The sequence below is a fragment of the Hyaena hyaena genome, unplaced genomic scaffold (genome assembly GCF_003009895.1).
Source record: "Hyaena hyaena isolate Hyena2069 unplaced genomic scaffold, ASM300989v1 scaffold_251, whole genome shotgun sequence".
Classification (NCBI taxonomy): domain Eukaryota; kingdom Metazoa; phylum Chordata; class Mammalia; order Carnivora; family Hyaenidae; genus Hyaena; species Hyaena hyaena.
This window is the reverse complement of record NW_024080883.1, coordinates 1,363,009-1,375,137: the sequence shown is the minus strand read 5'-3', so window position 1 is coordinate 1,375,137 and position 12,129 is coordinate 1,363,009. Positions and strand designations below refer to the sequence as shown.

At 35.5% G+C, this 12,129-nt stretch overlaps 1 protein-coding gene across 5 annotated transcripts in view; it reads right to left on the bottom strand.

Annotated features, from left to right (window-relative positions):
- Positions 1 to 12,129, bottom strand: part of CD47 (CD47 molecule) — a 49,595-nt gene that overhangs the window by 6,179 nt on the left and 31,287 nt on the right. For 3 of the 5 annotated variants that reach the window (XM_039244984.1, XM_039244985.1, XM_039244986.1), the window contains exons 4-7: positions 7,474 to 7,581; positions 6,243 to 6,335; positions 5,128 to 5,220; positions 4,238 to 4,330 (exon numbers count right to left, since the gene is read on the bottom strand). In XM_039244984.1, coding sequence (XP_039100915.1) covers positions 4,238 to 4,330; positions 5,128 to 5,220; positions 6,243 to 6,335; positions 7,474 to 7,581 — 387 coding nt within the window. Of the gene's footprint in view, positions 1 to 1,372; positions 1,420 to 4,237; positions 4,331 to 5,127; positions 5,221 to 6,242; positions 6,336 to 7,473; positions 7,582 to 12,129 lie in introns of all 5 variants that reach the window. The other 2 variants (XR_005530613.1, XR_005530612.1) reach the window with 1 other exon arrangement.

The window sequence follows — 12,129 nt, the reverse complement described above, 5'->3', positions numbered from 1 at the left end:
CTGTGTCTCCCTCTCTCTGCCCTCCCTTCCTTGGTCGTGCTCTCTCTCTCTCTCTCAAAAATAAACATTTAAAAAAAAAAAAAGAACTTCCAAGTAACTCCTTTTCTATCCTAATAATATGTAAAGAATAGTTTCTGAGTTCCAATTCTCAGGTCCAAGGAACATCTATTTTGGCTAGACCATTCTGGAAAATAAGAGCTGGGATACCAGTCAGCTGTGCTCCCCCTAATAATAGTATAAAAACAGTATGAAACCCAACACTGCAAAGGTTAACTTCACTTGAGTTAATCCTCTCCCACACACATATGACCAAGGTGACAAAATGACTGTGGTTTATCTGCAGTTACTGGGCTAAGGCACTACATATGTATATACATACATATGTGTGTATGTGTGTAGTCACATATACATGTAGTTTAAATACATATATTTATTTATTTTTAAACCACAAGCTTTAAGGATTCCATATGAGCTCCCTTGCAAGGTTTCTTCCTGATTTGTTCCTCTCTCCCTGAAACATGACCACATGACAGAAATACATTTCTAGGTTTTTAAGTTTCAGAAATATTTTTCCTACTGATAGCAGACATACCTCTTCCTAACATCCTAACACTGAGCTATAAAATATCACTCATATATATATTCATTCCATGCCATTCTAAAACAAGTAACATGCTGTGATAAATCTGGTTTCTGATTACTAGTAGGTTGATTTATAACAAAACAAATTATATCCCTTTATACTGAACTGGTAATGGCTTAAAAAAAAGGAAAACAAAATGAACAAGTACGGACTCTTATAAATAATGGATATAAACGCTCCATATAAACAATAAGCCTAACTCTAGTGAGTTTAGTTAGTTCTATTTAATTTTCTATATGATCTCACATTGTTATTGTTTCTACCCCCAATTTCATTTTGTAAAACTTAAATGCTTCCAGTAAAAAAAATAAAATAAAATCCAACACAGTTTAAAAAGACCATAAAAAGTGAAAGTTAAAATCTTATTTTTAAAGTAACAATTAAGGCTACAAATTTAAACTTGGAAATAATAAAAATAACAAAGTTAAAATTCTCATAGGGCCATTAACTTACTCTTAAGAAGATAGCTTGGATTTTAACAACAACAACAGCAATAAAATCTGAGGATTTTATTGCATTCATTCATTAAGCTTTTCCAAAACAGAGTACAAGTAAACGAGTAAACGAGTAAAATTTATTTTGGAAACACAGTATCTGCCTCCTGATAAAAAATACTAAAATTTGCAACCTTAATGTTACCTATGCTGATATTTACACACTCAGATTATATAAGAAAACACATTAATTTTCCTATTTTACCACATTATCTAAAAAGCAACTTTCCTGTACCTTTTCTCTTCTTGCCCTTCAACTGACCGAAGGTGTGCCTCTGAATTCTGGCATTAGACAAGTTGATTTGGAAAGTTAATTTAGAATATTCTCAAAATGTCAATAAAATTGGACTAAATTCTTAACATACAAATACTTATATGCCAAACTATGATAAAGAAAAAAAATTGGGGAAACTTTTTTAGGATTTCACTTTCACTTCGATTTTTCACATGAGAACAGTATGTGTTCTTACAGTGGTTTCACAAGCTTTTGGGGATGTAATTTATGGAGAAGGGAGAGACAGGGCCAAGGGGTGGGGGTGGGGCTAGACTATGCCTCTTTCCACCTCAGTCAGCATTCCAGACCTGCTGGCAACTCTACTGAACATCATTCTTTGTTAAATGTGGAAGGCACAGGGAGCAAGGCAATAAAAGGGGGGATGATCCAGGGCACCTGGTGGCTCAGTCGGTTAAGCATTCAACTTCAGCTGAGGTCATGATCTTGTGGTTCGTGGGCTCGAGCCCCACATCGGGCTCAGTGCTGACAGCTCAGAGCCTGGAGCCTGCTTCAGATTCTGTGTCTTCTCTCTCTGCCTCTCTCTATCTCTCTCTTCCCCCCTCTCAGATAATAAACAAACATTAAAAAAAAGAAAAAAGGGGAGGATGATCCAGACAATGAGGAATAAGAAGAACAATCAAAGACACCTAATACTGTATTATGTTGTATGAATACTGAAGATCACATGCTGTTCTCAAACATTCACACAGAGCAACATAACTAGAAGTTTCAACTTCAAGAACCACACAAATGGGGACTGAAATACACAACAAAAATAGAGTATGTATCAACATTCTTTTTTTTTTTTTTTTTTTTTATTTCTAGAAGAGAGAGAGAGAGACAGCGTGAAGAGGGGAGGGTCAGAGAGAGAGGGTGACACAGACTCCGAAATAGGCTCCAGGCTCTGAGCTGGCAGTCAGCACAGAGCCCGACGCGGGGCTCGAACCCACTACCGCGAGATCATGACCTAAGCGAAAGTCGGACGCTTAACCGACTAAGCCACCTAGGCGCCCCTGTATCAACATTCTTAATGTGATGCTCATGATAGCTACCACTGTGCTGAGAAGTCTTCATTATGTTTCATGGACTTGTAAGTCATGACCTAAGAAAATTTCATTGAGGAAACAACTGTGACTTACGAGAACCACATAAACCAAAGATAGGGAGATTTTAGTTAAGTATTTTGTTTATCTAATAAGCATTAACTAAATAGGGACAGAATATGTTACAAAATTGAAGTGAATGATCAGTCAGCAAAAGCTGAGGTTCAGAAACAAAGGTAAAATTTCTTTGACAGTATTATGTAAGCCATATGGAAAATCTGACTAAAAATTCAAGGTTCATATAATTTTTGAAACACAGTAACGTTCACCTAAAGCAGAACACTGATTTTTTTTATTCCAGTTTCTGGCCACTTTTGATTATTTTGACAAATGTTTAAAAATTTGGTTTACTTCTTCAATAAAAAAACACTTTTTTTTAAAGGGATACTAATGTAAACCAATTGTATGGAATGTTTTTAGTTTAAATAAGACAACATACTAGCTAAAAGTACCTGCCTCTATATATAAAAATACAAAAATTTATATAGAAATCTGTTATTTGAAAATTAGCGATTAAATATAAAATTCAGAAAAATTAGCTAATTTCACACTTACAACCATTTATTTTAAAAGTAGTAAGAAACAACATAGAAGGATCTAGAGTGTATAATGTTAAGTGAAATAAGTCAGAGAAAGACAAATACCATATGATTTCACTCATATGTATAATTTAAGAAACAAAAACGAACAAAAGAAAAAAGAGACAACAAAAATAAGATTCTTAATTATACAGAACTGGTGGTTACCAGAGGGGATGTGGGTGGGGGATGGGGAAATAGGTAAAGGGAAGTAAAAAGCACATTAATCATGATGAGCACTGAGGAATGCATAGAACTGTTGACTCACTATACTGTGTACCTGAAACTAACATAACACTGTATGTCGATTATACTGGATTTTTAAAATAAATAAATAAATATTTAAAAAGATAGTAAAAGCCTAAATTTTAAAACTCCATGTTTTTATTATATTAGTTTCACTGTTGCTGTTATGGGAGATTTTATTTTTAATATTACTGAAATTCAAGTTAGTTGACATATAGCGTATTAATGGTTTCAGGCATAGAACTTAATGGTTCATTACTTACATATAACACCCGTGCTCATCCCAACAAGTGCCCTTCTTGGTTCCCATCACCCATTTAGCTCATCCCCCCAACCCCCCTTCCCTCCAGCAACCTTCAGTTTGTTCTCTATATTTAAGAGTCTCTTAACTAAAAATATTTTTAAGTCAAGTGAAGTCAGAGGACACTGTTCTTTTAACAAAAGTGGCAGATTTTGAATTTTGACCTGTCTACTTAGGGGAGCCATGGTCTATACAGAATTTGCAAGAAGAGCAAGTAGCAACTAGGTCTCTGTGAAAGAGCTCTCTCATAGAACCAATGGGACAGTTAAAAATCTTTTCCTATTAAAATGAATCCTCTACCGTCTCTCCTTTTAGCTAATATAGTCTATAAATTCTAAAACATAAAGCCATTTTTTTTAAAAACTACTTTAGAATCTAAACTCTTCATTAATTCACATTACTTCTATCCTCTTTCATTACCCCTTAATCATTCCAATTTTATTATTTAAAAAATACAGCTGCATTCATTATATTTTCTCATTTTTGGAAAAACTGATAAATTTCTTCAGTCATAAACTGTAAGAGACAATCAAAAGCGTTTTCCAAATTATATATTTGAAATTCTTGGCACAGGCTAACAAAAATAAGATTGACTTACCAACAAGTTTCATATAAACTAATCCAAGTAATTCTGCTAGAGCTATAATACCCAAACCTGAAATCAGAAGAGGGCCGTTCACTGGGGTGCACTCTGTAAAACAAGTGAGACTTTATATAATAAATCTACATGAAATAAGTGAACTTTTTAAAAGAACCAACAATAACAAGTTTTAAGGAGAGTAATTATTTTTCTAATTATTAAGAAACAAAAATTACCTACATATATTCATCATTAACTCAGTCAGTGAAATGCCTCTAAATTAAGAGAAAAAAGATTTTGTTTGCATAACATGTACCTTAACACAACAAGACTAATGGAAAATAGTGTGTAAAGCCTTAAGTTCCAACCAATTGGAGCCTGGTTATTTCAAAAATTCTCCCACAAATATAGGCGTAGCAGTTTGGCTGCTAGAGTAATCAACCCACAAGCCATATACGGCCAATATTCTCATGGCAATATGGAAAGCACTATTCTCAGTGGGGGAAAAATGAAAGTTAAAAAAAGAAAGCCCACAAAGCCCACACCAAATGCTGGCAAGGATGTGGAGCAACAGGAACCCTCATTCATTGCTGGTGGGAATGCAAAATGGCACAGCCACTTTGTAAGATAGGTTGGCAATTTGTTACAAGCTAAATATGTTCTTAACATAACAATTCAGCAATCACATTCCTTGGTATTTACTTAAATGGAGTTGAAAACTTATGTCCACACAAAAACACACACATGGATGTTTATAGTAGCTTTATTCTTAGTCATCAAAAACTAAAGCAGCAGGATGTCCTTCAATAGGGGAATGGATGAAAGAATAAGAAAAAGAAGAGGGAAGAAGTGTTCTGTCCAAGAGAAATCTGTAGTAAGACAAACTGGGATGAAAGAAGAACCCTCACCTGAGACACAGAGGCTTAATCCAACCACAGAGAGCACATAGCCCAGTACCTGAAGGATCAATATGGCGATGGTGAAAGAAGATATCCAAACACCTGGAGGAAGAAAAAGTGGGTTGAGAGTGTTTAAGAAGCAATCACATGGACTTGTATTTTGTGCAATCAATAATAATATCCGATGACCAAAGACTGACTCTGGATTTCCTTAAGAGATGTTGGATTCTTTCCCAATGATCTAAACTTTGCCTTTTCACACAGTAGTCTGTTCCAGATTCACATATCCAGCAGTCTTTTATTTTCACAGTGAGCTGAGCTGGACTGGTGCTTTTTACCCCAAACCTCAGAACAATGCTGCTTTTACCACATTTGTGCATTTTACAGTATGAATGGGTATTATGCGTGACTTCACCACAGGCACATAAAATTGCTCTGGCAGAGAGAACCATTATGCAGAACATGCCACTGTAAACATCATAACCTCTGTCTTGTGTGTCTAAATCTGTGATTTTATAACAAATTAATAACTTTCCAATGTATACCAAGCCAGAGATAAGCTCAAACACCAAGAGTTAAATGTGCAAATAGGAAAAAATAAACTGTAATAACAAAAATATGTTAGTGACTGACTCCAAAAATGCACTAAGATTATACCAATCATAGTCTGGATATATGTATCATCTTTTAAAACTACAATGTTGAGATTTGCCAATAACTAAAAAAGATCCATTTCTATTTATAATTGATAATCCTAATTTGTAGAACTATTCTTTAAGAGAGGCTTAGCAAAAGAAGAGAAAGGGCATATTTAATGTCTACTTATAACCTGAGAAAAAGAAATAAAAATATGAAGATAATTGTTAAGAAGTAATATAATTTAAAAAATCCACTGCCTAGCATCAAATATATATGAAAATTACTTTTTACCAAATAATAGAATGCCCTGAAAACCTAAACTAACCTTAAAATTAATCCACACAGAGAAAATGTTACTAAGAATATAAGCTTTTATTAAGTTGTAAGAAAAAAAAAGAAAGAAAATCATACAAGAAATATTTTAACCAAAATTGTTTTTTAAAAGAAAAACATAGACAAAAATCATGCTAATAACATACACTTACCTATCATAAACACACAGTACTGAAGTAATATTAAAATTACTGTAGGAACCACGATTAAACCAAGTCCACAAGAATTCTTTGTTGAATATTCCCCTGTTAATAAAAAATAATATTGAAAATATTATCCTATGTACTTCCTACTTTACAGGAAGTTAAAGTACTCAAACTTACTAAGTGTATTAATACAACTCTTAACAAACTGCAAAAGGTTTAAAAATATATTTCTCCCAAAACTTCATACAAAACCACTATTTTTTTTATTAAGAACAAACTTAAAACATCTACTAAACATCAACATCGAAACCAACATGTCAAAACCCTGACTTGGCTTTGCCTCAACTACATTACAGAATTCCCATGAGAAACTTGGAGTCCCTCTTACTATTCCCTTTACTTGCTGTGTTCAATCTGTCCCAAAGTCAAAACAGTTGTTCTCTCAAATTATCTTCTGAACTCTTCTCATCCTCCCTGCGTCATAACTCTAGAGGTAAACAGAGCTGCCAAATTTATGTCCCTAAACAGTACACCTGTACTGCACCCAGCTCCAAAGCAACAGCAGAGCTTTCCAGTCCACACTGTGGGTCCCCAGAGCATCTCTGCCATCTCTCTATGTGCCGCACACCCTTTCTTCCCCCACCCACTACCGTATCCAAAAGCAAGTGGTTTCAGACAGACTGGTTTCCCACATTCATCCCCACTTCCAGCTCTTGGAAAAATGAAGTCTGCCTCTGCAGTGGGGTGAATGATGGCCCTAAAGACATATCCACCTCCAAACCCCTGGAACCTGAATATTAACTTCTATGGCAAAAGAGTATTGCGTTATATAGCAAAGGATGATTCAGTTAAGGATCCTGAAAGGAGGAGTTTATCCTGGATTATCCAGGTGGGCCCTAAATGCAATGACAAGTGTCTCTGTTAAGAGGCAGGGGGGAGATTTGACAAAGACACCATGGAGGCAGAAACTAAAATTATGGGGCCACAAGCCAAGGAGCTACAGAGTGCCAGCAAACATCAGAAGCTAGAAGAGGCAAAGAATGGGTTCTCCCCAAGAGCCTCAGGAGGGATTACGGCGCTGAGGACATCCTGAGTTCAGCTTTATGGCCCCCAGAACTGTGAGGAAATTTCTACACTTTTGAGACACGTGCTTTGTGGTAATGTGTTACAACAGCCACCCCCCACCCCAGGCCCTCATCTCCATCAATCCTGCCTCCCTCATATAACTGTGTCTTACCTGGGATGAAAAGAATGGCTCCAACAATGACAGCTATAGTGACCACTAGTCCACCAACAAATAAAAGAATGGTTTTCTCCTTGATAAGACTGGATTTATATTTATGTGCTTAAAAAAAAAAAACAAAACACAAAGAATTACATGAACCCAATCACAAAAAGTAAAGCCATTTCTGTAACCTATGAAATGCAGAGACAAACTGATAACTTACTCTAACTGAATATTCTTTGAGGAACAACTCCCTCCTATCATATGAAGCTACCTAAAATCTTGTTCATAAGTCATTATCTAAATAATTATCATGGCAGTATAAAGATGGGTACTAAATTTAAAGGTGATGCTTTATTCCACTATCTTTAAAGAATGAAGTTATATACATCAGGCTTTCTAAGCTAAGGCATTATTAACATTTTGGGCAAGGCAACTCTTTGTGGGGGGAGATGTTCCATGCATTATACAATGCTTAGTAGTATCCCTGGCTTCTACACACTACATGCCATGAACAGCCTCCAAGTTGTGTCAATCAGAAATGTCTCCAGACATTTGAAAATGTCCCTTGAGGAAAAAAACTGCCTCAAGTTTACAACTGATATACATAACGCTGATGAGAAATAACTGGCTATTTAGTAAAATACTGAGAAAAAGAGAACTTTATTCCATCTTGTATAAAATTAGGAAAGCATTTGGAATTCTAGGTATTTTGTTTTGGAAAAAGTAGAAGAAACACTAGACAAAGGAGACCCTTCCGGTATCCTGAGGGTAAAATATGTATACATAGTTTAATTAAAATAATTACATAAAAGTAAAGTATGAATACTCAATAGCACTCATCATATGTGTTCTTGTTTCTGCTGCTAGCTCTATTGCCAAGTTTCTAATACCTTATCTGAAAGAATATAATGGATACGCCTAAAAATATTAGAGTTGCCCCCTGAAACAACACAGGCATTAGGAGCACTGAACTCCCTCACTGTGCAGTCCAAAATCTGAGTATAAAACTTTTGACTCCCCCAGAATTTCACCACTAATAGCCTTCTGTGGACTAGAATCCTTTAATAACATAAACAGTCAATTAACACATATTCTGTATGTTAGATGTATCATATCCTGAATTTTTATAAGAAAGTAAGCTATAGAAAAGGAAATATTAAGAACATCATAAGGAACCATAGTATAAGTGGACCCATAGAGTTCAGACCCATTGTATTTCTTTTGCTATATATTCACCTTTTGGGTTTTATTTTGGTTAATATTAAAGTTAATTTTTCACCAAGAAAGTGGTTAAAGTGACCGAAAAGGAGACTGAGTAGCAGACTGTATGACAGAAATTCTGCTGTGTTTCATACACACACAGTGTATGAATTAATCAATGTGTGACTGAACTGAGGTGAAGATTTTTTAAATGTTATATTGAGCATTTAATCTGCTTCAATTAAAATGACAAACTGGTCAAATATAATTTAAAAAACAATAAATAAACCCTTAAATGACCATAACAAAATCTTTGTATAATTATTATAACCTAGGATTCCATTATAATCTATGGTTAAGACGTTAAGATACAATGCAGGCACCTGAAGACTTTTTAACTCCCTACCTATTTTAGGTTGTAATCATACTGTAGATTGTAACCTCAACTTTATCCTCTTCAGGGGAAGATGGAAGGCTAAGCAATAACCAGTCCTGAAGCTGAGTAATCAAATCCATGTTCATCAGAAAAGAGAATCAATATGGCAAGTTCCCCAAATTTTCATTTGATTCATCCAGCCTTGAAACTTATGTGGCTATGATTCAATCATGTTCCTGAGTTATTACAGGGCACCAATTTTCACATCTTCCCTATTTTCTAGGCTCAAACACTGTTTAGGATGAAATTCTATGTATTGTCACAAAAGGCACAAATATGGTTTAAAAAAAGAAACTTTTTCTAGACATATGTCAGATTTCTGATTTAATCCCACACATACTGTTATCTAAATAGAACCTGAAAGTTCTGCAAAAGGGTTATAAAATAGAAATTGAGTTTCAAATGTACCTCACAATCAAACATTTCCAAGAGACTATGTCAGGTTTAATTCAACACATAAAAGAACTACTAAGATCAAGTAGCAAGAATTCACCTTAGAGTACATTACAAGTTCATGCAAAGAGGCAGACACATCCTTCTTAACAAAAATAAGTGTGAATCTCATATAAAATTCCACTTTTTCAGACTCAGAAGAGCTTCAGGAGAAAAATAATGCCAACAATAGTCACAAAAATAAACCACCACTTCAAACCTTTGCATATAAATACACTACATGTTCAAGATAGTTGTTGTTCCCATTAATTAGTTCAATTACTACTTATTTTCAAGGATACTATCCTCTTCCTTAAATTAAGCAACCATTTCTAGCAAATATATTAGTGGAGTCTACTTATGTAACCACAGGCAATGAAAGAGTTCATCTCTACCTATAAAAAGAAATCCTGTTGACTCATTTTCTTGCTCATGATGGTGCCTATGCAAGTCCTACAGCAAGTGTGGAGAAAGTACCTTGCTGCTAAGTCAGCTGTCAAATTTTTCAGTGTAGCTACAAAGTCAGGAATCTGATATAGAGGTCAGAGAGCCCAATAATCTCAAGGATCTTTTATTGGTGATTTTTTCTAGTCTTTTATTAAGTATAATTACTCTTATTTAACAACCCTATCAAAACTTTAAATGTAACAAAGAGAACAAACTCAGGTAATTTCCCACCTCGCATTACGATAAAAATAAGGTGCCTTTTTTAATAATGCAAATCTAATTGACGTTATTTTAATATTCTGTTTTGTTTGTTTCAAATTTTTATTTAAATTCTAGTTAGCATATAGTGTAATACTGATTTCAAAATTAGAATTTAGTGATTCATCACTTACATGTAACACCTAGTGCTCATCACAAATGCCCTCCTTATTGCCCCCTTGCCCATTTATAGCCCATACCCTGCCCACCTCCCTCCATCAATCCTGTTTGTTCTCTACAGTTAAGAGTTTCTTATGGCTTGCTTCCCTTTTTTCCCCCCTTCCCACATGTTCATGTTTTGTTTTTTAAATGCCACATACGAGTAAAATATGGTATTTGTCCTTCTCTGACTAATGATTTTCACTTAGCATAATACACACTCTAGCTCCATCCACATCCTTGTAAATGGCAAGATTTCATTCTTTTTGATGGCTAATATTCCATATATATACATACACACACATACACACACACACACACACACACACCACATCTTCTTTATCCATTCATTGGTCAATGGACATTTGGGCTCTTTCCATAGTTTGGCTATTGTTGATAACGCTTCTATAAATACCAGGGTGCAGGTATCCCTTTGAATCTGTATTTTGTATCCTTTGGTTAAATACCTGATAGGGCAACTGCTGGGTTGTAGGGTAGTTCTATCTTTAACTTTCTGAGGAAACTCCATATTGTTTCCAGAGTGGCTGCACCAGTTTGCATTCCCACCAACTGTGTAGGAAGGTTCTGCTTTCTATGCATCCTCTTCAACATCTGTTGTTTCCCATGCTAATTTTAGCCATTTTGACAGGTGTGAGGTGGTATCTCATTGTGGTTTTGATTTGTATTTGTATTTCCCTGATGATGAGTGATGTTGAACATCTTTTCATGTGCCTGTTAGCCACCTGGATGCCTTCTTTGGAAAAATGTCTTTTGATGTCTTCTGCCCATTTCTTAATTGGATAATTTGTTTTTTGGGTGTTCAGTTGGGTAAGTTCTTTATACATTTTGGATACTAACCCTTTATCAGATATGTTGTTTGCAAATATCTTCTCCCATTCTATAGGCTGCCTTCGAGTTTTGTTGACTGTTTCCTTTGCTGTGCAGAAGTTTTTTTATCATGATGAAGTCTCAACAGTTCATGTTTGCTTTTGTTTCCCTTGCCTCCAAAGATGTGTCTAGTAAGAAGCTGCTGTGGCCAAGGTCAAAGAGATTGCTGCCTGTTTTCTCTTTTAGGATTTTGATGGCTTCTTGGCTCACACTTAGGACTTTCATCCATTTTGAATTACTTTTGTAGATGGTGTGAGGAAGTGGTCCAGTTTCCTTCTGCCCTTAACTGCAGGCTCTTATCAAACTTCCTAGTTGTTTAGCAAGACAATCTATGTAATTTTAAAAATCAGCATGTGTTAAAAGATTCTCCTCATGTGATTGTCTTTAATTTAAAGTCCAATTTGGGGCGCCTGGGTGGCTTAGTCGGTTAAGCGGCCGACTTTCGCTTAGGTCATGATCTCGCGGTTCGTTGGTTTGAGCCCCGCGTCGGGCTCTGTGCTGACTGCCAGCTCAGAGCCTGGAGCCTGTTTCAGTCTGTGACTCCCTCTCTCTCTGACCCTCCCCTGCTCACGCTGTCTCTCTCTCTCTCCTGAAATAAATAAAACATTTAAAAAAATAAATAAATAAAGTCCAGTTTGTCTGATACAAGGATAGCTACTCCGGCTTTCTTTTGATTTCCTGTAGCATGATATATATTTCTCCATCCCCTTACTTTTAATCTGAAGGTATCATCCAGTCTAAAATGAGTTTCTTGTAGACAGCATATAGATGGATTTTGTTTTTTTATCCATTCTGCTACCCTATGTCTTTTGATTGGAGCATTCAGCCCATTTACATTCAGTGTT